Source organism: Ictalurus furcatus, chromosome 9 (genome assembly GCF_023375685.1).
Source record: "Ictalurus furcatus strain D&B chromosome 9, Billie_1.0, whole genome shotgun sequence".
NCBI classification, from domain to species: Eukaryota; Metazoa; Chordata; class Actinopteri; order Siluriformes; family Ictaluridae; genus Ictalurus; species Ictalurus furcatus.
Genome location: NC_071263.1, coordinates 20,886,628 through 20,914,140, shown reverse-complemented (window position 1 = coordinate 20,914,140; position 27,513 = coordinate 20,886,628). Strand labels below are relative to the sequence as shown.

The 27,513-nt window shown below is 38.4% G+C and overlaps 2 protein-coding genes across 3 annotated transcripts; one reads left to right on the top strand and one right to left on the bottom strand.

Annotated features, from left to right (window-relative positions):
* Nucleotides 1–613: 613 nt before the first annotated feature.
* Nucleotides 614–5,480, top strand: erg28 (ergosterol biosynthesis 28 homolog). Of its 2 annotated transcripts, XM_053633274.1 has the most exons (6): nucleotides 614–1,287; nucleotides 1,915–1,990; nucleotides 2,256–2,425; nucleotides 2,503–2,593; nucleotides 2,695–2,813; nucleotides 3,056–5,480. In XM_053633274.1, the coding sequence occupies exons 3-6, from the start codon at nucleotides 2,293–2,295 to the stop codon at nucleotides 3,142–3,144; spliced, it is 432 nt and encodes a 143-aa protein (XP_053489249.1). In that variant the 5' UTR covers nucleotides 614–1,287; nucleotides 1,915–1,990; nucleotides 2,256–2,292; the 3' UTR covers nucleotides 3,145–5,480. The 2 variants fall into 2 exon arrangements, with proteins under 2 accessions (XP_053489249.1, XP_053489248.1); XM_053633273.1 differs by lacking the exon at nucleotides 1,915–1,990 and having other exon boundaries at nucleotides 615–1,287.
* Nucleotides 5,481–6,059: 579 nt separating this feature from the next.
* Nucleotides 6,060–23,864, bottom strand: flvcr2a (FLVCR heme transporter 2a). Its single transcript, XM_053633272.1, has 10 exons — nucleotides 22,584–23,864; nucleotides 17,777–17,918; nucleotides 15,745–15,885; nucleotides 14,828–14,895; nucleotides 14,358–14,461; nucleotides 12,153–12,263; nucleotides 9,678–9,783; nucleotides 9,071–9,182; nucleotides 8,437–8,501; nucleotides 6,060–6,944 (listed from the first exon to the last, which is right to left on the bottom strand). The coding sequence occupies exons 1-10, from the start codon at nucleotides 23,115–23,117 to the stop codon at nucleotides 6,888–6,890; spliced, it is 1,440 nt and encodes a 479-aa protein (XP_053489247.1). The 5' UTR covers nucleotides 23,118–23,864; the 3' UTR covers nucleotides 6,060–6,887.
* Between the last annotated feature and the right edge of the window lie 3,649 nt (nucleotides 23,865–27,513).

Genomic DNA, 27,513 nt, shown 5'->3' with positions numbered 1-27,513 from the left:
ATGGTGGTCCCTTTCCACATTCACCTTACACCGCCAGGGTTGGGAGTTTGATTCCCACTGTGTGTGCGGAGTTTGTATGTTCTCCCTGTGCTGTGGGGGTTTCCACTGCATACTCAGGTTTCCTCCTCCAGTCCAAAGACATGCATGGTAGCCTGATTGGCATATCCAAAGTGTCTGTAATGTGTGAATGTGTATGTGAGTGTGCCCTGTGATGGGGTGTCCAAGGTGTACCCCGCCTTGTGCCCCATGCTCCCTAGGATAGGCTCCATGTTCCCCATGAGGATAAGCGGTATAAAATATGGATGGATGCATCTTTATTTATGTATCTTTATCTGATAAAATGTGAGTGAGTGTAGCTATAAGTTATGGGTGTCTAATAAATTAGGAACTGGTTGTATGTTATTCAGAAACAGCGTAACATGTGCAAGGAATTTCTTTAGGTTTCAAAGTTCCAGTGTATTTAACATTTTCTTAAATGTCTTAGAATTAATTCTTCTTGGGCTAGTAAATGTTTCACATTTCACTGTTTCTGATTTCCAAACTGCAAAACAAACAATTTTACATTTCACATATTTACAAACATAATGAATTTTACTGACTAATTGTTATATAGGTTGTTTCTTTGTAATGCAATTAATAAACTTTTTTATCTTTTCACTACTTTGTGTGTGTGTGTGTGTTCCTTGACAAAGAGAGAAGAAAGCTTTGAAATCACTATTTAATTAATTGTAAATAAGTACATTTATGTTTGTCATAAGCCACTACATATAGCGAACTTAATGAATAGAATAAACTTCTCGGCTTAGTCTTCGGCTGGAGAGCTGCAGTAGGTCTCTTCTACATAATACTCCAGTTCATGAGCACGTGACAATTAGAGGTTTACTATTTTGACATTACGAGCGGATGCAGCTTTTGGGCGTGAACTAAGGTGTCAGGTGATCATGTAGCCCGTTAGTAATTGGTTAAATAAATTTAAACCTGGGCGGGTCTTAAACCATGTGTTTGAAAACGGTCCACTCTGGTGGTGATCCGATAATCATCCAGAAACTGCAATTGGTTGTTGTTTGTGGGTTTTTTTTTTTTTTTTAAACCTCGTTACACCGACTATCAGAGGGTGAAGTGTTTCCATTGTGGATCTAGTGCACTTTATTTGCTTATATAAGCTCTTGTTTTGAATCTCATGTAGTGCACTTATACAGGGAATAAGGAGGTATTTGGGCTCAGCCTGTGGTTGTGGCTCTAGCAGGCACTCGATGCTGATGCAGTAACGACAAGCAGCTGATCAAGGTGAGAATACTTAATCCTTTTAGTGCTCACCAGATTATTTATTAAACATGAATATAACCAAAATGCCATTAGCAAATAGTATGGTTGCTCTTTTGAATTTTGGAGAATATTTCAATAACATTCCATTTATCTTAACAGTATAGCATTATATACTTTTTTAAATAATAACATATTTAGCAGCTGTGAATATACCATTTTAATAATGCTATTACCAAATAAGACATTCAACATCTAGTTCAATATTAAGCATTTGTATTGTGTTTAATTCATATTTTGTTAAATTTTTGGTGTTCTTAAAGTGGATGAACATGGTTGGGTTGTTTTTGGTTTGTTTGTTTGTTTGTTTGTTTGTTTGTTTTCATAGTCATATATTGGTCATATAGTCATTTTATTCACCATGTGTCTGAAATGGTGCCCTGCTTCCTGTTCATTACACACAGCAAAGTGCAGTTTGGATATCAGTTTAATGTTGGGTACCCTACATTTTCACTTTCTAATTTCATTTCTTTGCTTCCCTTTCTCATCGTATCTCCTCTTGTTGGAAAGAGGTGCAAGAAAACATATGTATATGCCAAATGAGACATACTCGGTAACATGGCCAGTTTTGCCTTATTAATTTCAAGAGAGAGAGAGAGAGAGAGAGAGAGAAAAGAGAGAGGAGAGGCTGATGAGGGAATGACTGTTTGTTTATAGCTGCTATAACGTAAGTGATAACTGATTTCGTTGACATTCCGTCACTTAAGGTGTACCTATAAACAAATAAGTATAGCAACCTTGTTCTTTAATTAATAAAAATAATAATAATAATTGTTGACAAACAATAATCCCTGTAAATTTTGAAAAAAGCCACAGAAAAATTAAGCATTTTTGGCCGCAACAATTGCAATAACACACTGCAGAATCCTGTATGGACTACCTATAACAGCATATCCCCTCATGTTTTATTGGTTATGTATTTTGTTGTGCAGGTCTGTGCTCTTGTGTCTGTGGTGGACTTTGGAAACCATGAGTCGCTTTTTGAATTTGTTAAGGAGCTGGCTTGTCATGGTGTCTGTGATCGCTCTGGGCAACACTGTACAGAGCTTCCGTGACCACAGCTTTCTGTCTGAGAAACTTTACACGGGCACACCAGATTTTGGTGAGAACTATTTATATGTTGGCCAAAGAAGTAGTTAATTCATCAACACTGATCAGTCTAACTATTTGATTTTTCAGTAAATGGCCTTCAAGCACGGACCTTTGGAATATGGACCTTACTGTCATCCATTATTCGCTGTGCGTGCGCCATGGACATTCAGAACAGGATGTAGGGCTTCTCTCGATCTTCTTTGTAAGTTTTGAACGAAATTAAATATATGCTAACTGCCTGGTCTCTGTACATGTCTTCTCGTTCTGTCCATATTGTAGGCTTTATCATGTCACATTGTGGACATTTGTTCTGGCTCTTGGACACTTCCTGTCCGAAGCCTTTATGTACAAAACAGCTCAACTTACCATTGGAGTTATGGCTCCTCTTTTTGTGGCAGGTGAGTAAGATGCAGTGAAAAGTAGTTTCTGATTATGTGATGCATGACTTATGAGATGATTCTTATTTCTGACTGTTGAGTATTAGTAATCAAGGTCTGGTTTAATCCACTAATTTACAGGAGCAGACGTCTTCCATTACCTGCCACTTGTAATTGTTACAGAAGATTATTTTAAATCTTCATTTCTATATGTTACACTGTATGGAGGTCTTACAGTTTTTCTTGTGCTACCTTATTTCCAGGTTGTTCTATTGTGGGCATGTTAATTGGGTTCCAGTGCATCATAGAGCCACAGGAAGTAACTGGAGCGAGGCAGAAAAAAAGGAACTGAATCTATGCCCCAGTGACTCGTTATGGTGCAGTATCACTCACACTCAAAGAACACTGGATGGGTTCACCGCTGCTGACTAAGGACAAAGACATACCGATTGAACAGAACCATATCTATTCACATTTTCATATGCCACTGTGTGGACTGGTTTTGTAATACTGTTGACCAAGCATATCATATTAAAGGAGTGATTAAAAGATTCTCTTCCCAGGCCTTGATCCCAAGACAAACATGCACAGTTTATTAATAATTAATTATTCTTAAATTAAATTGGTATATGAGCATGTCATGCCTTTTATATTCTAACTTGTATGGACTCGGACTCCTGCATGTGGCCTTGTGATAAAAAATACTTTTTCACAGTTGCCAGCTATAATAAAAAAAATGCTTTATATGACATAGCATATATTTCCAATCAATTACTCAGGGAGCCTTATCCTCGGTCATGCAAATCCACAATGCCCAATTTTTGGCGAACATATTTTAATCACATAGGCTTATTTCACATGTCTTTGGATTCATTTGGGTTCCTACACCAAGTGCCCCCTGTGATGACGGGCTGTCTTATTTCATGTAACAGGATTTGAAGCAATGCAAAACCCTGGACTGAGTACTTCTGAGACCTAGAGAAATCCAGGAATATTAATAATATGGAGCTACCGAGATGACATGGTGGTTATTTTTAATAAGGCAGGGCCAGGAATGGAAATATTGAGGCCAATACAGTAGGGTTGAATTAAATTGAAATTCTGGGTGCATTTTGAGGGTTTTCATTTATTTATTTATTTTATTCTGTTGTTTGGTTTTTGTTTCTTATAACTGGAAATAAAACAAAGTTTATAGAAATAATTCAAACAAAGAAAATTATATCTTAAATATCTAAGATTCTGCACGATTTGTTGGTCACTGTTTAAATTTAAGCATGTTTGAGACATTTGTAATTAGGTAAGATATTCTTTGAATCATAAGGTTTTACACAAACGTGTGGAATCCATATCAGCACAAGTGCAAATTGTCATTAAAACGTAAGGGAGACATGCCAAATACAAAGGAAATTTTCAAATTCATGTTAATATTCTATAAAATCTTACTTTTCACTCAAGTTATTGCAGATATAATTTGTAATTAAACATTTTGCATTGCATTTGTAAAGCATACAAAATAGAAGCATTTTCTTTAGTGCTGTCAGACTTTTGGCCCTTTCTGTACAAACATATTAATATATTATGGTAATAGGGAGAAAAATAGTAATAATATTTATACAAAGTAATGTATTTCACGGTCACAAGTAATTTTTATGGACATAAATTATTATGATGCGGCCACCAAAGTCTTAAGCTCATAACTCAATACAGCACACTTAATACGTGGCCTAGTTACATATTTGGTAGGAATGGGCGAAAAAGTCTGTTCACTTAGAGATTTTCTTTAATGTGATGTGGGCTGATGGAACTACTGTATATTGCAATACCTTTGACCCTAGAAAGTCATTGTGTCATTCTAAGATGGAGTAAAATGTAATATTACAAATCAACTCCATGTGAGAAATGTAATTTGTAGCAATGAGAGGCTTAATTCATAATCTCAGTATATTTGTTCCTACACCTTTATAGTTAAAAATAACAACTATGTAACAGTCTTAAGTACTACGCTAATATGAAACCTGTAATTCTTATACATGTTTATTTTTGATGACCTACTATCTATGGTACCTACTACCTTTCTATGTAAACAGCATGGATTATACACAGACAGCAGGTGTACAAAATAAACTGTTGTCTATTTAAACAGTGGTTCATGTTACATGATATATAAGCCTATGGTACGGATGTGATGGCAATCTACAAGAGATTTCATTTTTGTTTTGTCTGATGGACAGAAATTCGGCCCATATCAGTATAAATATCTGAATAAAACTATTTTAACAAATTAGTAGTTAAAAGTGATGTAAGTGATTTTAAAAGTACACTAAATGGCTAAACTGTCTTTACATCAGCATAGCTACAACCAAACAGATGCTCTGAGAAGGACAATGTCTATCAATGTGATTATATTGGCCTTTAGAAATTAAAAAATTTCAACAGCTGTATTATTTTTTTATTAGTGTGTTTTACTGATCCCAGGTTTTAGCAAAACAATGTTACAATTGGTAATAAAAAATAAAACTAACAGAGATTTTGGCCTATTGTTTTGGTTCATAAATTAACCTTGATATATGTTGGGTTGAATCCATGACTAACCTTGAACCAACTAGATACATCCATTATTCACTAATTTAACCTTTTAAAAAAAAATTATACATTGTTAATTTGATCAATTTGAATTTATTAGATGAAATGTTTATTTTTTATTTCTATTCAAGCAAATTGTTCTGATGATACATGTCCTTTACATTCTTTGTTTTGTTTGTTTTTTTTTTTTTGCATGTTTGGTAGTTTGGGAAAAGGTATAATGATTGTGAGCACAACCCATGACAGGGTTAAGTGTCACAAATGTACAACCTGAATCTCATCATGCTAGTGTAATAATTTGATCTATTTTGGTTGTGCAGGAGATTATGGTCAATACTTTGATATAAATTTGGTTGTCATCAGTTATTTGAGAGACATTACACCCAGACTAAAATCTGTTCCCCTAGAGTTCAGGGACATCCACTTTTAAACTTGATCTTTTTGCTACTCTTTGACTAGTCTTCTAGTACAGTTTTAATATATAAATGTATGAATGTTTTTTAACACAAACTTTAACCTTTTGGCACTCACACAGTAAGGTATTATAGGTATGACGCATCGCCAATAGCCAATCAAGTAATCCCTCACGCCACCACTGAAAGCAGCTCTTCATTGAAGCAACATGCTAGAACATTCTATACATTGTATACATGAAATCCAATATAATATACAGTAACAGCATAAAGATAGTCCATGCGCTCAAAAGTGGTCAAATAAACGCAAGAAAGAATCCTAATATTGTTCATATTGCTAGCATCTGTCAGTTAAAAAACCTAAAGTTCAATATATGTACTGTAGTAGTAAAAATAAAAACTGCAAGTAAATTCCTATCAACTACAATTAACATTTCACAGGTCATTATTGCCCTGAACTTCAGTGTTGGTGCTTTGCCAGCTGATTTTCAGATTTTATGACTTTTGTACCAAATATATATTGTTCCATTCTCTCACTCATATACAGTGCCCTCCACTAATATAGGCACCCTTGGTAAATATGAGCAAAGAAGGCTGTGAATAGTTGTCTTTATTGTTTAAAAGATCTTTTTTGGATAAACCTGTGTTTGTTGCAAGGCACCATCAACACTGAACGGTATATACAGTTTTAGAGCAACATATGCTTCCATCCAGATTCCATCCCATCTTTACTTCTGAGAGACTCTGCCTCTCTAAGATACTCTTTTTATACATACTCATGTTACTGACCTGTTGCCAATTAATCTACTTAGTTGCAAAATGTTCCTCCAGCTGTTCCTTTTTAGTAACGCTTAATTTTCCAGCCATTTGTTGCAACTATTTTGAGACGTGTTGCGGCCATCAAATTCAAAATTGCCTTACTTTTTTCTTAAAATGGTACATTTACTCATTTGAAACATTTTATATGTTTTCTATGTTCTATTGTGAATATCATATGGGTTTATGAGATTTGCAAGTCATTGCATTCTGTTTTTATTGACATTTTACCCAGCATCCCAACTTTTTTGGAATTGGGATTGTATGTTGGAGAACTTAATTTCTACATCTTGCTCTGTTTCAGTGATGATATTCCATCTTCTTGGTGTCTTGATTGTTTCTGAATGAATAAAGCAAAAATTAAAAAAAGTATCAGCCAATAGAATCATTTTGCAAAATATTAATTTAACTTTTCTGTAAGAAAACTTTTCAAGAGCAGCTGGTAATTTATTTGTTAGATTATATTTCAGATCCACAACAAATGATTTCTCCTTATGCTCTCCATATTGCAGGAAAGCAGTGTGATTAGAGCTGCTTATGGTGCTACACTAATGATGTAGTCTTTTTGGAGTAAACAAAAACCATAGAAGAGTGTTCTCCTACATGTGTACAACTACATCTTGCAACAGAGTATAAACTGAGTATAGACCAGAAAGGCTAGGCAGCATTAGGTGCTGCTTATGCATTCATACATATGCTCACCAGTCACTTTATATGGAACACCATACTAATACTAGGTCTCAAACCAGCATTAATCCTTTATGGCATGGATTCCTCCTTTGAGATAACACAATTGAAGCGGATTTGTCAGCTACACATTCCTAATGCAAATCTCCTGTTCTACAACATCCCAAAGGTCCTCTGTTGGATGATCTGGTGCCTGAGAAGGCCAGGAAGTACATGTTCATGGAAACAGTTTGGGATGCTTTGTGACATGGCATATCCTGGATGTAGCCATTATAAGATGGGTAAATTGTGGCTATAAAGGGATGGATGTGGTCAATAATATTCAGATAGGCTGTGGCATTCAAATGATGCTTGACCGGTATTAAGGGGCCCAGTGTGTGCCAAGAAAACATTCCCTACACCATAACACCACCACCACCAGCCTGAACTGTTGACAGAAGGCAGGTTGGGTCTATGGATTCATGCTGTTGATGCTGAATTCTGACCCTACGATCTGCACAGCACATTCTGATAAATTGAGATTCATTAGACTAGACATTTTTCTAATCATCAACTGCCCAGTTTCAGTTAGGCTGTCTCCACTGTCGCCTCAGCTTCCTGTTCTTGGCTGACAGGAACCTGATATGGTTTTCCACCTCAAGGTTTTATGTGCATTCTAAGATACTCTTCTGCTCAGCAGGGTTCTTAAAAGTGTTTATTATACTGTATGTTACATGTTACCATAGCCTTCCTGTCAGTTCAAACCATTCTGGTCATTCTCCTCTTACCTCTCTCATCAACAAGGTATTTCTGCCTGCAGACCTGTGGCTCATTGGATGTGGTTTGTTTTTCGCACCATCTCTGTGTAAACTCCAGAGACTGCTGTGCGTGAAAATCTCAGGAGATCAACAGTTTATGAAATCAAGCCAGCCTGTCTGGAACCACCAACCATCACAGTCAAAGTCATTGAGCTCACATTTTTTTCCCCCCAATTCTTATATTTGATGTGAACACTATTTGAAGCTCTTGACCTGTACCTGTATGAATTTATGCATTGCACTGCTACCACCTGATTGATTGGTGTAGAGGTGTTGCTAATAAAGTGGCTAGAGAGGGTAAATCATAATAGAAAACTAGGATTTTACTTTATTCCGAAACACACTTACAGCTTCTGATTCTGCCTCTGATTGCAGGTTCGCCTTTTGCCGCCGCAGTTCTGCCTTTATAAAAGCTTAAAAACAAAGTGTAAAAACAGTAACACAGTGCAAACAAAAACGCAATCATGAACAAAATAACTGTTTATACTGTGTGAGATCTAGGTAAAATATGACTTTTATACAGAACGAAATATAAATCCAGGGCAAAGGGGCTTTATTTCTTCCCTGTTTTGCTGCTTGTAATCAACCACTAGAGGGCGAGAAGTACTCTTTACATACTATCAAAGGTTTTTATATTGCATTTCCATATCAATGTGCTTCTTCTCATGATTTTCAACATTATGGCCTTTTGTACGGATCTATGTTCGATATAGTGGCAATGAAGTATATTTTAGTTGTTTTTTTAAAAAACCTACAAAATGTGGAAAGGTTCAAGGGGGTGAATACTTATGTAAAGCACTGTACGTATGACTGTGTGACACTTATCTCATGTTAGATTCATGCTGTGGGCAATCAGTCATAAATATGCCACCAACACAAGCAGTACATAATCATGTGTTTGGTCATGAATAGCTGACTGCTCTGTTTTTATCAGGAGTGATGCCGGTGGTCATTGATTTTCAGAAGAAAGAGGTGCCTTTACCTGTAATGATGGTCCCTAAAAAGAGGAAAACACAGAGGAAGATGTTCCCAGCTAGTGTGCTGTAGGAGTCAATGATCTTGCCTTGACAAATGGTGAATATGATTCCAAACACCTGAATGGGGAGAAGATAATGTCTGGGAGTTTACTACACATCATACTGGTGAAGACTCAAGGGTTTCCTCTATTGTAGTGACCATCTCACATGAACAATTATCTTTATCTTTATTATCACGCTCATCAGTTCCTTCTTCTTCATTCCTTCCACCCCAGTGCATGAGCTATAAAATCTCTCATTCGCATGGCTTATTCCACTTCCCCTTGGTTCTAACGCTCTAACACGCGCTAAATAATTCATAATCTGTTAAAGTTTAAGCATCACTAAAGATTCTCAAAACCTGCTTATAGGCTCAGTGGCAAAATACAGTGAGATGTTGGATCATGCAACATTCTAATCATCTTGTTTAGCATAGGACTTCATCAGTTCTTTTACATACTACAGAACATGAACTTTCAGTACTACTATTTCTAACATTATTTGGCATCATTCATCAAAATGCATATAATCCATATACAAAGAAGTTTTTAGTTTTTGGTCCACTCTGTATACCTGTGCTGAGCAGTTGAGTAGTCCCGAAGATGTGCCTTCTGACTCTGGGTACGTCAGCTCCACTGCAAACTCAAAGCCTAGTGGTAGGTAACCAGTCATGAAGAATCTGTAAGCAAAATTTATTTTTTTAAAATGGGCTATTACATTCATTCATTCTTCAGTAAGCACTTGATCCTGATCAGGGTTACAGTGGATCTGGAACCTATCCCGGGAACACTGCGCTCAAATCTACCAGGAGAATTCATTCATGGGATGCCAGTCCATCACAGGGCACCATGCACACATACATTCATACACTCATTCATATTTAGGGACAATTTAACATTGCCAATCTGCTTACCTGCATGTTGTTTTGGACAATGGGAGAAAGTGTGATTATAAGAATTTAGAAGTTTTTTTTTTTTTTTTTTCAATGAAAAGGTTGGGTGATATCCCAAAAAACTGGAAATTATGCATATACACTTTAACAATGTTAAAATCCAGCCTAAGCTGTCATCAGCAAATGGATCTTATAGCTGTTGGGTGCACTGCCTGTTTAACAGCCAGGATTTTTGCATTTGCAATTTCGCCAATTCAAGTAGTTTTCATCAACAAAGCACAAAAAAAGCTAATTTTGAAAAAAGACACAGCAAATCAAGCACTTTTGGCTGCAACAATCACAAAAAAAACCCTCCAGGAAATCCTGTATGGGCTGGTTTAATAGGAAAATTTGCCTCAAATGCCTATCCAATGCATACCCAAATTAAAATTAAAGCTGTTCTTTAAACATTTGGAGGAAATGCATGGTTTCTGGTCTCTTTTGAAAGGTGACACTCTGATGTTTTTTCACTGTAAGTGCTACTGGTATTGAGTAATAGAAATTTGAACACACTGAAATAGAATGTTTTTTTCTGACTTTTTTTTTTTTGCATACAGATGCCTGCAGATGACTACAGCTGGGAGCTATTAGCTGGAAAACAGGATCACAGCATGAAGCCTTTCCATGTCCAAGTTCAAATTTGATAACAATACCAAAGAAAATTAATATTTTACACATGTTTTTCTAAGGGCATGTCCATGCATTTACCAAAATCCCCTTTTGGACCCTTGGTAACCATGTAAACATAGCTAGGATAAAAATGCTACTACTCTAGATTTTTCTCATAATTTTGGGCACAAATGAAAGCTGCCACTAAGAGCTATCATATCACATTTTATCAGCAATCTACAAAATGTATATTTATATGTATATTCATAATTGAATCTTTAGCACGCTTTTACATGCTTTTTCGCTACTAGTTACGCAGCTTTACGCAGAGACTTAAAAAAAGTGTTGAAACTCACCCATGAAGCAGAATATCATATTTTTCAGAATTTCATTGGCTATACAATAGGCTAGTCATCGATGCAATCGATTGCAAGAGACTCAAGCTTTTCATGAAGGAAAGGGGGAAGGCACTTCCCTTCAGCACGGACACTCATTAGCTGTTGAAGGCTATGGACAGGACATGAAAGCTCTTACTGGTTCAAATGAGGTGTCAATCAAAAGGGCAGAGTCCAGTGGCTATTTTGAAATCTACAGTACCGATAAGATATATTTACATGCAAGCTGAAGTTATAATGGCGAAAACGTGAAAAATTAGGCTTATCTTCCGGTAATTTGAAATGAGGCAACAGTAGTATTGGTATTTACTGATGTAAAATGTGTTTTGGACTAAATATTTTTTACATAATTGGATTGTTTGGACCTTTGCCAGTATAATAAGTTTTTGTCGGGATGTTATGGATCAGTGGACTACTATGAGGCTTCATAGGTGAGTTTCATAAGTGTTTGTTTGTATGTTGGTGGTCTGACAGAGACGTTGATTGTAGCTGCTTTTGTGACTGTATCTTGAAATGGTGTCCATCAATCAAATCACTAGAATCTTAGCTTTTCAAAGGTATATCACATGAGTACCTACATACACACAGAAGCTGTGTACAAAACATAATTTTTGTCACAACATGGCTGGCGGAATTTTAACAGGTCGTTTAATAGTTCATAATATTATGAGACACTATTACCTGAGACACTATTGTGAGACATTATTACATGAAATCTCTAAACGCATCTAGATCTGTATTACCGCCATTATGATTATTTTTATAAAATCTGTACCAAGTTCCAACAGGTTTCAAATTTAAAATAATCAGAATTTTATACTCAAATCAACCACATAATTCTGTGTAAGAAGACAGTGGCCTATACACACCACTGTATTGTACTATTTACATGTTGGGTACAATAAAACAAATCCATATCAATATTCTCTGAAACAAATACATTTTCTAATATAAAGCAATATTGCGTCATTCATATTCTACCATCAATAAAAATAGTAAATCTATGACATTTCAAATGTCATTCAAATGTCTCTCTATGCAAGCTGTTTTTTATACTTTGTACTCACCAATTTAATAATAACATATTGTGGCATATAATGTAATCGCTCTTACCCTAGCGCTGCTGCTGTAATGAAGACTACCCAGAGATGGCCCAAGTTAACAGTGAAGGAGTAAATGATCATTCCTACAAATGACAGAAGATATATGGAAAGTGTGGTCTGTCTGGAGGAGGAAAGAGGGAAATACAGAATATCAGTGAGCTGAAATAATGTAATCTGGTTCTGGGCAGTATTTTAAAGGAATAACTTAGATACAGGTATTTAATGTCTGATGGTTTCTGATAATGACCATGATCTGATCATGAATGTATTGTGTATGAGGAGGATTCTGCAATTCATAAGTGCTATGTTCTCGACAAAAACACTTGCAATTTTCAACTTTTCGCCAACATTACATTCACACGTAAATCACTTCATGAATATTCTCATTCTCAAAACAAGATTCCTGAACAACTCTTTTCAGGCCATGGCTCTCTTTAAGCAAACAATGTTTTGTGAAATAGTTCTGTAGTGTACAACCACGCGTAAGGAAATGTCCCACTTCACTGCCACTGTTGGAATTGGCCTCGGGCTCTTTTAGATTTAGAAGACAAGAAACCCAATTCTGAATGGGGTCTGAATTATATGTGCACAAATACATATACACATCAGCAGAAACCCTAAGATATTTACTGGGAGTGATAAAATCAGGTTAAGTCTTCTTTTATTATCTGTGGTATCATTTCCAAGGTTAGATAGCTTCATTAGATAGTCTGATTTATGAGATATCCCATTTGAGGGAACAACAACTTATTTTAAGGTAACAGATCGGAACATTATCTGAAAAATGAAGACATTCGAGGCAGAGCACCGAGATTGATCTAGAAGTTGCCTTGTAAAGCATTTTTAACAGTTTGTTTACTTGATAAAAGAGTTGATGAAGTACACAAGGCTTGTCAGATTGGAAAATTAAGCAAATTATAGTCCCTTTTGCGTGATAGAGCGGAATAATTTCCTCAGATGCCTGTTAGAAAATGAATGAAAATATCGTCACAGAAAATACTAATATTAATATGTATTATGATACTAGTACACTGTGAGTACTGTTCCAAAGGCTTATCACACTTAAGGGTAAAGGTAATCAAACATTACACTGGGAGAATATGACAAACATTAATGTTGCAGAATCTAAATAACTATTTAATCACAGAGAAATCATAACAGACAATTATTATTAAAAAGAAATCATCATACATAATAACTGTATATACTGAAACTAATCTATGAGACTAGCCATGCAATATAAATTCAACATTTACAAATACAGTAATTATTCAGTAAGAAAACCTCTGTTGTCCAATTTGTAATGCATGAATGGAATTTTTAAGCAAAAAACATTTGAGGCATGAATGGAATTTTTAAGCATCCAGAAGTCATTGTTTAGCTAAATCCTCTTAAACCCTAGAAGATAAAGAGGAACATTGGGTTCAATCTGTCACAAAAAAAAGCTTATTAGCTTATACACTGGCTTTTAGATTTTGGCGGGTGCAGTATCGCAACATGGACCTTGGGAAATAATTAAAGGCCACTAAAAAGGGGATCAAGGGGACTCAACATTCACAATGGCAACTTGTCAGTCACATACCTTGGTATGTTAGTTGGCATGAACCCGAATTAAATCTGAAACCTGCTTGACATTTTAAAGCCCCAGGCAACACGATTTCGAAAATGTTCGAAATGTTTAAAAAGCTAAAAGGTATGAAGTTATAAAAAATGTCCTTAACAATAAAAAGCTACAAAAGGTCCTATTTTCCTATTTTTATTTCTTCCTGATGACTCAACACAGCGCTGATGACAAAAAAAATGTGGAAGAATGACAGACTGGTGCTTCCACAGCACATTTGTTTTTACATGCAAGTCATGAATACTGTGTGGTTTATTGGTACAGGCCATTGCGAAGTTCAGGAATTTTCCTGGCGGGCCGGTCTTGTGAGGGCCAGTCTTTTTTTCCCAACCCCGGCATTATATAGCCTATATACAGATATATACATAGCCTATTAGCATAAAACAAATCATACAAATGAACAGATTGTCTGTTTTTTAATTAATGATTCATTGATCACGATACATGTTGTGTCAATTCAAATTTTGTGTAATTGGGGCCGTTTGACAGCAAATTCCTGGGCTACTATATGTTGCCAGTCCGCCCCTGTATTGGTGTATTTTTTACATATTTCTAGCGGCACAGCAGGTAAGGTTATGGTAACATGATGCATACTTGTATGTCTTTGTTTTGTCCAACCAGATGCCACAGATGAGAGAGCCCACCATACCAGAAATGACAAGCGTCAGACCAATTCGTCCAGCATTCAGCTCTTCCCCCTGAGAACGGAACAAAAAAAAAGATGGGTTTGTTTTAGTATGCCAAGATTTCATGAGCCATGTCCTTAAACTGAAAAGTGATTGCCACTGAGAGGTTATTGGGGCAATCTGTGTTAAGTACCAAACCATATAAAGGATCTATTTGAAAACATCAATGAAATTTAATGTAGCAAGAAAAAATAATCTAAAAACTATAGTATCCTAATAATGTGACAAATCCTTGGGGATTCCTTTGGATCTACACAGAGACTGTGTACTGCCTAAAGGGATGGCATGAGGTTTCTACATCTGACAGCTCCTGTGCCTCATCCAGAGAAGCAAACTTGGAGATAATCTGAACAGAAGATAAGATAGAATGGGACTTACAGGGTAATAGTCAATGATCACCCGGTTCAGCAGAGTGGAAACAGCATAAAAACACCCAACATTTAATCCTGCAAGAACAAAATGCAAGTGTGGTTGTAACATGCCATTTTATTTATTGTCTAATTTGAATATTTCTATGAGCAATGTTTGACTAGAAGGACTATAGATTTTTTTTATAATAAGAGTCCAAGTTAAAGGAATAAAAGTAAAACATGATGGCTGCTGATGTGCTCTGGGTTAATAATAAACTTAAGATGAACTCAAGTTGAATGTCAACCAAAACTATAATCTAAATCCAAAACCAACAACCGACAAAAAAAGCAACAATGCAATAGAGAGTGTAAGCATGAGCAATGCTCAAAGCAAGCTCTGTATAGTACAGTGTAGTGTATAGTGATTATCTATCTGTACAATCAAACTTACACCTGGACGAAGAACATGTAAATTGTGCATAATAAATTAGCAATATCTGAGTCATCATTAACAATAGTAATAGCAGCATAAATAATTGTTAAGTCTTGGAGCTGGATTGGGAATTGTTATTTTATTTTATTTATTATTTATTTATTTATTTATTTATTTATTTATTTTCATTTTAGGTGTTCCTTTAGCCATTTTAATGAAGTGCATCAAAACATTTCCATTTAATTTTCTTCCTTCGATGTCCATCTTTCCAAATTTTCCAGGATTTGGATTGATAAATGTCTTTTAGTTACTGATACTTTCATTTAATATATTTTTTTAATGTTTATATTCTTATAAATCATAGAATACATAAATTGTACTCTTCATTAATATGAACACATCAACAAACAATGTCTGTCATTGTTGTGTTTCATTCTAGACATAATAAAACCATTATATGGATGTGAGATTACGTAAATGTGGAAATGTTACCAAAAATGTGTCAGGCCTACCATAGGTGATGATAAGTAGGACAAAGGGTTTGTTGCAGAGAAGCCTCCGAATCGAGGCCAAGTAAGAGTAGTCCTGTGAAGGCATGTTTTGCATTGCCACCTGGGCTTGGGAGGGAGGAAGGGCTGGCTTATCCTGGAACACTAGGAGGTAGTAACACACAATTATAAGTAAAGAACATAAAAAATTTTACCCATGCAAAATTGCACAAATGGTAATATGACAGAGAAAAATAGTGATGCACAAGTTAAACACAAGATATTACTAAAAATAATTATTGGAATGGAGAAATTAGGGTCTACTGGGCATTTGATAAGTGATAAGTACATGCTTAGGGTTTTTTATGAGTGATATTGGTTACATATTTTTATAAGCATATAAGGAAGAGATTAAAAACAGGACACACCTGAACACTCCCAGACCACTGGATAGATAAAGTAAGAAAAGCTACAGGGTGAAATATTGTATACTCTATACTTCCATTTATAAATCCACTTTCTTGATCTGTTAGCATGTTTTCAACCACAGCGCTGCCTCAATATTACTGTTAATTATGACTCAGCTATCAGGAAAATTCACACATTTTTGAGCATTTTGATTAATAAGATTAATTTATACACACATCCTACATGTAACACGGCCATCACTGATAAGTTAAGATGTCGCACTGACAGACCATTTGTACTCAGTATACACCAACGAATATATATCTGCTAAATCATATAACCTTACAGAAGGCATTGGCATTTCTGAATCACTATCTTTACTATACAGCATGATGGGTGGAAATGATACAAAGACTTTGAACCCTGACTTCACCACTGCACATCAGGAGAAAAATAGGTGAAGTAACCCCATGATGTAACCACAGAACACATAGATAATTATTCTTGTACATTCCATATACAGACATACTATTATAAACATAATTTTTGTATATGTATCTGATCTACTATATTTATGTAACTGCATGAATAACTGAGTACTTATGTATATCCAGAGGTGAGAAGTAACAAAACATGTTTATGCCATTGCAGTACAGTTTTTATGTACAGTTTTCAAGTACTGTATCTGTACTTACATTTGTCTTTCACAGAAGTCTTCCGACCTTTTCCACTACATTTCAAAGGAAAGATCTAACTATTTACTGTATAATCTGAATACTCTTGGAAGTTATAAAGTGACATTTTAAATCAGAGAACTTCAGACAGTTGGTTAGTATTGCTACCAAATCTACAGTCTTACAAATGTGACAACAAGAAAAGTTGACCATCTAATCCCTTGAGGTATTTGTGTACATTAATACAAAGTATTGTATTAATGGCGGGGGGGGGGGTGGGAATTGATCAAGCTACATGTATAGGTAAGTGACTTGATTTCTGTCACTATAAATATCTGCTGTTAGCTAAAGTTTATATCTATCTAGCAATTTCAAGGACAGGAGGAGGGTTAGTATCAGGATTGCTAGCTGATTTTTTATTGCTATTATTATGCTAGGTAATGCTTGACAGATTAGTAATATACCTGTCATTAGCTATCTTTAGTTTATTTTTGCACATTCCTTGGCTCCCTTGGTGAAGGCTACATTACTGCATTACTATCAGTAAACAAACTTTTTGTGTGTCTTTTGAAGCACAGACTTTCTTCGTGAATGTCTCTGGTACGGCTCGTTTCAAACTTTGAGTTTTTATATTTGTACTGTAACTTGAGTAAATTACTTTATATGGTTCAGTATTTGCTGTTTTTGTATAAAAGTATACAATCTTCTATGGAAGTACAGAATCTGGGTAATAAACAGGAATAGTATGTATTGACTATGGAGACTGTTAGATGTACTTGTTTTAGGACTATAGGTCAATTTTCAGAGGTTTAAACTGCAAACAACAGTTTATAGAAGAACTAAATTTAGTAATATTATATATATATATATATATATATATATATATATATATATATATATATATATTCCACTTAGGATTATTTATCTTGGACATGCATGGAATACCAAACTAAATGATATATATGATGTCTTACCAATAACAACTAGAATGAAGATGAGGGTGGCCACTCCTGCTGTGATATAAAACATAATGCTGATATGATAAGCCAGTTTATCCATGTCATCTATATTGGGCACAAGAATAGGTGGCACCAGGAACCCAATGGCAATGCCAAGCTGGAGGAAAATATGTGACAAAATGACATTGTTAATGACTGACCAGATTCACAATACTCCATGCACTTTACACAAGACTTTAATAAAAGCTCAATAAAAGTAAAATACTTAGGGTTAGGGTTAGGTGAAAGTAAACTGCAAGATAACTATGTGAGTGTTGTCAGTAATCACTCTGAGTAATCAGTGTGTCTAATAGCAAATAATTATCTCCAAATTACTAAGTTTTTATTCCTCAGATGTGATTAACTGCTGACAGTGATTTTTAGGCAGTTAATATAACAATAATTCACCCATCACAGACAGTGAATATGCATGGCACATGACTGGTCATAATAAACAAGACAAACTTATAGGACCCAGAGAGAAAGCTGATGCCAGTTCCTGACTAATCTTGTAAAGATCTTTAATTTTTTTTTATGGATTCTGGTCTCTTAAGGACATACCTAATAAACATGCCTTTAAAACATATTGTAATAACACAGGCTTAATGGACAACAACCCATTTGTCCTTGAGAAAGCAACAATAGTTCAAAGTGCATTCTGTTCATGCTCCTGCATCCCCAAGAAGTCCCCAATGAAAAGAAACAACAGTACTGGACAAATAAGCGTAAAAACAAGCATGGACACATCTGGTTGGAAGGACTTCAAATATGGGACTTCTCTTCCTTATCAGACCAAATTAAAATTGGAGAGTATACACAGAATGTATACTGTGTCTACAGTGTCTATAGCAGCATGCAGTCCCCCCACCCCTTTTTTTAGGGTAGCTCTATATGTCATTTTAATTCTGTGGAATCCATGTCATAAAGAATTTAGGTTGTTTTGAGAGCAAAGGGAGGCCCTACCCAGTCTCTATCCAAGGACTTTTCCAGTGCACATTATATTTCAAGCATATGGTAACAAAAAAACCCATTCTATTTTCTTTTCAGGGCTCACACAGAGAGCCTACAGTCAGGAATTCAACCGGGTTAGGCTTTGACTCATCTAATACATTGGTGTAGCCTATTTCTAGGCTAAACACCTGACTCTCATTCTGCAGCTACATAAAAACCATCTAAGGTGTTACTTCACTGTGGGTTACTCAGACCCTGCTCAATCTACAGCCCTTAAAATGCCTGCTTTGTTAACCACTATGCTAGTGAGAATGCTTGATCCTGGAGGGTAGTGTGTGAATCTGTTTCAGCTCAGGAACCTCTACTGGAGCTCAGTGGATGTTAATAATTTTGTACAGGTGTCAGTCCCAGGTTCGGTCTCCAACCTCAATCACAACTCCTGATTCTGTCCCAATGCTGCTCACAAGCTATAAACCTTTCCTTGAGTGAGTCACTAGCCTTAAATCTTCCTTCGAGTCAGACTCTGGGCATGAGCCTTCCTAAGGTTTGGTTATATCTGCCTTTCCTTCTACAGCCACAATCATAGGTCCATGTCTTTTTCTATTCTCCACCATATTTGTTTTAATCATTTTTCTCTTTTTACCTGTTTCTGTGTCTGATCTTCTCAAGCTACTACGCCAGTCACTCATCCCATGCAGATATGTGATTCTACCCCAGAGTAAATCACTGTTGCTGTTTTTTTTCTTCTCTTTTTCAATTTTTTGGTCCAGTTTCTGTCTTTATCTCTGGCTTGGTCTCTGTGCTATAGTCCTAGGTATATCTATGTTTTTGCCTCTATTCAAGGCCACTCTCCAGCCTTGAATGTCTTTGTGTTCTGTAGCTTTAATATTTCCTTCCACTGGAACTAAGGAACCCAAATGTGTTCCAGCATGACAGTGCCATTGTGCACAAAGCAAGATCCATAAAGACATTGTTTCTAAGGTAGGTGTGGAAGAACCTGAGTGTCCTGCACAGAGCCCTGACCTCAACCTCACTGAACACATCTGGGATGAATCTGAATGTGGAATGCATACCAGGCCTCTTCACCCAGCATCGATACCTTACTTCACTAATGCGCTTGTGGTGAATGGACACAAAATCCAGAAAGCCATGCTCCAAATATAGCACAAAGCCTTCCCAGAAGAGTGGAGGCTGTTATAGCAGCAAAGGGGCGGCTGTGGTTCAGGTGGTAGAGTGGGTTGTCCCCTAATCGTAGGGTTGGCTGTTCGATTCCTGGCCCACATGCCTCCACATGCCAAAGTGTCCATGGGTAAGACACTGAACCCCAAGTTGCTCCAGATGGCAGCTCTGTGTGTGTGAATGGGTGAATGAGAAACTGTAAAGAGCTTTGTAGAACCGCTAAGGTTAAAAGGCACTATAAGAATGCAGACAATTTACAGAATACAAACTCTGGAATGAGATATTCAAAAAGCACCTATGATTGTGACGGTTAGGGGTCAACATACAGTGCTGTGAAAAAGTATTTGCCCCATCCTGATTTCCTCTGTTTTTTGTGTATATATCATAATAAAGCGTTTATGATCTTCAAACAAAATGCAACATTAAACAAAGGCAACCTGAGTAAATACACCATTTTTATTTATTTATTTATTTTTACTGAAGCAAAAAAAGTTATCTGACACCTATCACCCATGTGAAAAACTAATTGCCCCCTTAAACTTAAAATCTGGTTTTGCCACTTTTAGCAGCAATAACTGCAACGAAACGCTTCTGATAAATGGAGATCATTCTTTCACTTACTTCTAGGACTTCCTCATATGCTTTGGATCATTGTCTTGCTGCACAATCCAGTTAAGCTAGAGTTTCATATTGTCCAGGCCCTGAAGCAGCAAAGAATCCCCACACTATCACATTTCTACCACCATGCTTGACCATAGGTATGATGTTCTTTTTGTGGAATTCTGTGTTTGGTTTAGGCCAGCTGTAATGGACCCCTGTCTTCTAAACAGTTCCACTTTCGACTAATCAGTCCACAGAACATTCTCCCAAATGGTTTGAGGATCATCAAGGTGTGTTTTGGCAAAATTCATATGAGCCTTAATGTTCTTCTGGGTTAGCAGTTGTTTTCATCATGAACGACAACCTTTATTGATGCAAGAGAGGCCTGTAGGTCCTTTGATGTTGTCCTTAGCTCTTTTGTGACTTACTGGATGAGTAGTTGCTGTACTTTTGGAGGAATTTTGGAGGGTCGGCCACTTATGGGAAGGTTCACTACTGTTCTGATTTTTTCACATTTGGAGATAATGGATCTTATTGTGGTTCTTTGGAGTCCCAGAACCTTTGAAATAGCTTTGTAACCCTTCCCAGACTGATGTGTTTCAATAACCTTCTTCCTCATAATTTCTGGAATTTCTTTAAACTTTGCCATAGTGTGTTACTGAGTAAGACATTTTAACCAACTTCATGCTGTTCAAAAAAAGTTATATTTAAGTGTTGATTTGATTGAACAGGGTTTGCCGTAATCAGGCCTGGTTGTGTCTAGCCCAGCTGAACCCCATTATGAATGCAGTTTCATAGATTTGGGGAATTAGTAACTATAGGGGCAAATACATTTTCACACAAGCCCAGTTGATATTGGATAACTTTTTTGTGTCAATAAATAATATTAATATTTTTAAAAACTGTATTTTGTGTTTATTCAGGTTGCCTTTGTTTTATTTTAGATTTTGTTTTAATTTCTGAAACAGATTAGTACGAGACACAAAAACAGAAAAAAATCAGTATGGGGCAAATACTTTTTCACAGCACTGTATGTCGACCCTTAACCATCACAATCATAGGTGCTTTTTGAATATCCAGAGTTTGCATTCTGTAAATTGTGTGCACTCATATAGTGCCTTTAGCGGTTTTACAAAGTGCTTTACAGTTTCTCATTCACCCATTCACACACACAGAGCTGCCATGCATGCAAATACTTTTCACAGCACTATACTTCTTGACATATAGTCTATAATACATAATAAGACAGTCAAATATATGATGGCAATGAGTACCTCGTCCCAACTGAAAGTGAATAAATACATGTTATTAAGTGTTAATAATAAACAAACTTATTCCTAGTTAAGTTGATTACATTTTGTTGCATGTGTAAGCAAAATTATTTATGTCCTTTTTTTAATCCCGGAAAGGTGGCTCATGTTTTTACCATCCAGACAAGCATATTTTAACCCTGCAGCCAATAAGACACCATTCTCATTCATCTTCAGTAACACCTATCCTGGGATCACAGGGCACCAGGCAGGAATACATCTGGATGGCACAGCAGCCAGATTGGATTACATGTTTCCAGCCCAAAGTGTCATTTTGCCGAATGTCTGTTACAACTACACAAATCTATCCAGCCATCCATTTTCTGTACACAGGGGGAGCCTGGAGCCTATCCCAGGGAACTCGGGACACAAGGTGGGAGACACCCTGGACGGGGTGCCAACCCATCTCAGGTCACAAGCGCACACACACACACACACAAACACACACTATGGACAATTTATGGATGCAAATCAGCCTACAACGCATGTCTTTGGACTTGGGGAGGAAACCAAAGAACTACACAAATCATTAAAAGATAATCAGCAAGGGCATTTCAAATGATATCACCAACCAGTTTCCAAACCAGGAAACTCTAGAACGTTTCAATTGTCCTAGACCACTTTTGCTCCCTAAGAAGCCTAAGGGCCAACTGTTTGGCCAACTTAGCGCACTTACAGTAAAATAGTCCCACCTTCCCAGCGTTATGGCACTCCTGATTGTTCCCCAGCTGCAATGGACTCACCTGGTTGCCGAAGACGCCGATGGAGCAGGCGGTGGACACTTCCTTCGGTCCGAACCACACGGCGGCGATGTGAGACGGCATGCCGAGGATGAAGACCTGCGCGACGGCGCACGCGACCTGCCCGAGCGCACTCACCCAAAACAGGTGCGGCTTGGCGCTCGCGACCTTAATCCACGCGCCCGCGCAGTTAACACCGGTGGCTACGAGCGCGACAACTCGCAGCCCTTTCCTGTCCAAAAGCCACGTTACTGGAAAGACAAATGGTATGTAAGTGAGCATGTAGACCATGGACATCCAGTCTACAGCGAACGCGCTCACGCCGTAAAACTGCATGAAGATGTTGCTGATGATTCCGTACTGGATCCATTGATACGCATTGCACAGAGAATACGAGCTGAAAAGCAAAACGATCAGCCATCTTCTCCTGTACAGGCGGGTAGGACACTCCTGAGCGCTCTCTGCACCTGCGCCCGTGCGCACGGTTTGGTCTTCTGCGCTCTCGGTTTTGGAGAAATTACTTTCTTCTGGTGGCATTTTGAGAGTTGAGGCGATTGTACATTTTCCGCGGGGCGGATCAGAGTTCTGTTCAAGTTTCCACCTAAGCAAAACGTCAGTAACAAATGAACCTGGGAGCAAAGTGTGCACAGAACTCTGACATATCAGTGGCTTGCTCCATGGGGATTTATATTCTGCCGCCACCTCCCCAGGCTTTAAAGCACAGCACGTGCTACATTCCCTGACTGACCTCTCAGCAATACTTCAACAAATTTGCCCCCCCCCCCCCCCAACAATTTCAGTAACACTTTACTATAAGGTCCACAAATAATTAACAAATTAATACTTAATGATACATAATGATTAATTAATACATGCACTAATCCTTAGCACATCAGGAAATAATGGAGTAAGTGAATGTAGGCTTACAGTGGTGCTTGAAAATTTGTGACCTAAAATATCATCAGATTTTCACACAAATCCTAAAAGTAGACAAAGAGAGCCAAATAAGACAAAAGCATTATACTTGGTCATGTATTTATTGAGGAAAATGATCCAATATTACATATAGTGCTCTCCACTAATATTGGCACCCTTGGTAAATATGAGCAAAGGCGGCTGTGAAAAGTTGTCTTTATTGTTTAACCTTTTGACCTTTTGTTTAAAAAAAATTCACAAAAATACTATGCTCTCATGGATATCAATTACAAACAAAACACAGGTTTATATACAAAAAAACATCTTTGTTATAGGTGTGCAACAATTATTGCCTCCCTTTTAGTCAATACTTTGTGCTACCTCCCTTTGCTAAGATAACAGCTCTGAGCCTTCACCTATAATGCCTGATGAGGTTGGAGAATACATGGCAAGGGATCTGAGACCGTTCCTCCATACAGAATCTCTCCAGATCCTTCAAATGTTGAGTCCACGCTGGTGGACTCTCCTCTTCAGTTCACCCCACAGGTTTTCTATGGGTTTCATGTCAGGAGACTGGGATGGCCATGGCAGGACCTTGATTTTGTGGTCAGTAAATCATTTTTGTGTTGATTTTGATGTATGTTTTGGATCATTGTCCTGCTGGAAGATCCAACCAAGGCCCATTTTAAACTTTCTGGCAGAGACAGTCAGGTTTTCATTTAATATCTGTTGATATTCGATAGAGTCCATGATGTCATGTATCATAACAAAATTTCCAGGTCCTCTGGCAGAAAAACAGCCGCAGAACATTAAAGAGCCACCACCATATTTAACCGTGGGCATGAGGTACTTTTCCATATGGCTACCTCTCTGTGTGTGCCAAAACCACCTCTGGTGTTTATTGCCAAAAAGCTCTATTTTGGTTTCATCTGACCGTAGAACCCGATCCAGTTCCAGTAATATCTGGCAAACTGAAGATGCTTGAGTTTGTTTTTGGATGAGAGTAGAGGCTTTTTTTCTTGAAACCCTTCCAAACAACTTGTGGTGATGTAGGTGACTTCGGATTGTAGTTTTGGAAACTTTCTGACCCCAAGACACAACTAACATCTGCAATTATCCAGCTGTGATCCAGCTGTAATTTTTTGGCCACTCAAACCATCCTCTTCACAATGCATTGAGACAATATAGACACACGTCCAAATCCAGGTTGATTCATAACATTTCCTCATATGAACTGCTTGCTTCGAGTCCTTCCACAACGTTTCTATTGGATCAAGGTCAGCACTTTGACTTGGCCATTACAAAACCTTAACTTAATTCTACTTTAACCATTATTTGGTAGAGTGACTTGTATGCTTAGGGTTGTTGTCTTGCTGCATGACTCACTTTCTCTTGTGATTCAGTTTATGGACAGATGTCCTGATATTTTCCTTTAGAGTTTACTGGTATAATTCAAAATTCATTATTCCATCAATGATGGCAAGTCGTCCTGGCGCAGTTGTAGCAAAACAGGTCCAAACTATAATACTACCACCACCATGTTTCACAGATGGGATAAAGTTCTTATGCTGGAATGCAGTGTTTTCCTTTCTCCAAACATAACGCTTCTCATTTAAACTAAAAAAGTTCTATTTTGGTTTCATCTATCCACAAAACATTTTTCCAATAGAGTTCTGGCTTGATTGTTAGCAAACTGCAGAAGGGCAGCAATGTTCTTTTTGGAGAGCAGGGGCTTTTTCCTTGCAACCCTGCCATGTACACCATTGTTGTTCAGTGTTCTCCTGATGGTGGACTCATGAACATTAACATTAGCCAATGTGACAGGAATTTAGTTGCTTAAAAATTACCCTGGCTCCTTTGTAACCTTGTGGATTATTACACGTCTTGCTCTTGGAGTGATCTTTGTTGTTCGACCACTCCTGGGGAGGGTAACAATGGTCCTGAATTTCCTCCATTCGTACACCATCCGTCTGACTGTGGATTGGTGGAGTCCAAACCTTTTAGAGATGGTTTTGTAACCTTTTCCAACCTGATGAGTATAAACAACTCTATTTTTGAGCAGGTCCTCTGAAACCTCTTTTGTTCATGCAATGATACACTTCCACAAACATGTGTTGTGTGTCACGTATCAAGAAACTCTGGACTCCACTTCCCATCAGCCACTGCACTGCTCTAGTTGTCACATGACCACCTGCACCTGATTCATGTTTTGGTTAATGAGCACTCGTGTATATATAGTCCTTGTCTGCACCATTAGCTTGTCTTTCGTTGTCTTAGACTCCCGTTGTTCATGTCTTGATGTTTGTTTCTTGCCACAGTGTGTTTCAAGGTTGTCATAGTGTATTTGTTTCTTAGTACGTTTCTTTAAATAAATGTCTTTATCTGCATCTGCATCTGCTTCTGGCTCAACCTCGAATTGTGACAGAACGAAAGACCTATAATCAGAAGCAGCAGATCGCCAGGATGGATAACTGGGGCATCAGGATGCCACCAATGTTAGTGGAGTACTTTGCCACGTTACGCCAACAGTCGGAAGATTACCAAGCTGCGCTACGAAAGGAATTACCTGGGCTTCAACTTACCGCCTATGTTCATGAAGGACTACGCCATGCCACGACAACAGGAGGAGGAGTCCAGGTACAAGGGGGAGTTTGTGGTCGGGGCTAATACCATCTCCCACCCTCCCTCCCCTATTATGGCTCTCGTTCAGCCTGCCCACTCTGCTGAGTACGTCGCTCAGTCCGCCTGTTCAGCTGAGGACGTCGCTCTGCCTCCCTGCTCGGCCGAGGTCGTCGCTCTGCCTCCCTGCTCGGCCGAGGTCGTCGCTCTGCCTCCCTGCTCGGCCGAGGTCGTCGCTCTGCCTCCCTGCTCGGCCGAGGTCGTCGCTCTGCCTCCCTGCTCGGCCGTGGACGCCGCTCTGCCTCCCTGCTCGGCCGTGGACGCCGCTCTGCCTCCCTGCTCGGCCGTGGACGCCGCTCGGCCTCCCTGCTCGGCCGAGGTCGTCGCTCGGCCTCCCTGCTCGGCCGAGGTCGTCGCTCGGCCTCCCTGCTCGGCCGAGGTCGTCGCTCGGCCTCCCTGCTCGGCCGTGGACGCCGCTCGGCCTTCCTGCTCGGCCGAGGTCGTCGCTCGGCCTTCCTGCTCGGCCGAGGTCGTCGCTCGGCCTTCCTGCTTCACTGAGGATGTCACTCTGCCTCCATGTTCCGCTAAAGACATCGCTCCTTTTCTTTGCTTCTCTCAGTATGTCGCTCCCCCCTCATGCTCCACGGAGGACATCGTTCCCCCCTCATGCTCCGCGGAGAGCATCGTTCCTCCCCTGGGCCTCGCGGAGAACCTCGCTCCTCTTCCTGGCCTCGCGGAGAACCTCGTTCCTCTTCCTGGCCTCGCGGAGAACCTCGCTCCCCCCTTGAGTCTCATGGAGAACGTCGCTCCCCTCTCCTGTCCCATGGAGGACGTCGCCCTGCGTTCATGCTCTGCCGAGGACGTCACCCCGTTTTCATGCTCTGCCGAGGACGTCGCCCCGCTTTCATGTTCAGCTGAGGAAGTATCTCAGCCTCCCTGTGCCGTTGTGGAAGCCGCCCGGCCTCCTGGTTTTGCTGGGGACATGTTTTCCAGGGGGCCAGGACCACCCAATGGAGGACGTATAATTTTGGGCGCTCCGGGAGTAGCGCCCTTGGGGGAGGGTTCTGTCACGTATCAAGAAACTCTGGACTCTACTTCCCATCAGCCACTGCACTGCTCTAGTTGTCACATGACCACCTGCACCTGATTCATGTTTTGGTTAATGAGCACTCATGTGTATATATAGTCCTTGTCTGCACCATTAGCTTGTCTTTCGTTGTCTTAGACTCCCGTTGTTCATGTCTTGATGTTTGTTTCTAGCCACAGTGTGTTTCAAGGTTGTCATAGTGTATTTGTTTCTTAGTACGTTTCTTTAAATAAATGTCTTTATCTGCATCTGCATCTGCATCTGCTTCTGGCTCAACCTCGAATTGTGACATTGTGAAGCTCAGACTTTGAT

Bases quoted from the DNA above. Each gene is read 5' to 3' on its own strand.
- erg28 (XM_053633274.1), top strand. From the start codon at position 2,293: ATGAGTCGCTTTTTGAATTTGTTAAGGAGCTGGCTTGTCATGGTGTCT. The intron at 2,426-2,502 runs GTGAGAACTATT...TTGATTTTTCAG, and splicing joins CACGGGCACACCAGATTTTG to TAAATGGCCTTCAAGCACGG. The intron at 2,594-2,694 runs GTAGGGCTTCTC...TCCATATTGTAG, and splicing joins ATGGACATTCAGAACAGGAT to GCTTTATCATGTCACATTGT.
- flvcr2a (XM_053633272.1), bottom strand. From the start codon at position 23,117: ATGCCACCAGAAGAAAGTAATTTCTCCAAAACCGAGAGCGCAGAAGAC. The intron at 14,462-14,827 runs GTAAGTCCCATT...TTCCGTTCTCAG, and splicing joins TGATCATTGACTATTACCCT to GGGGAAGAGCTGAATGCTGG. The intron at 8,502-9,070 runs GTAAAGGCACCT...TTTGTTTTTAAG, and splicing joins TTTAGGGACCATCATTACAG to CTTTTATAAAGGCAGAACTG.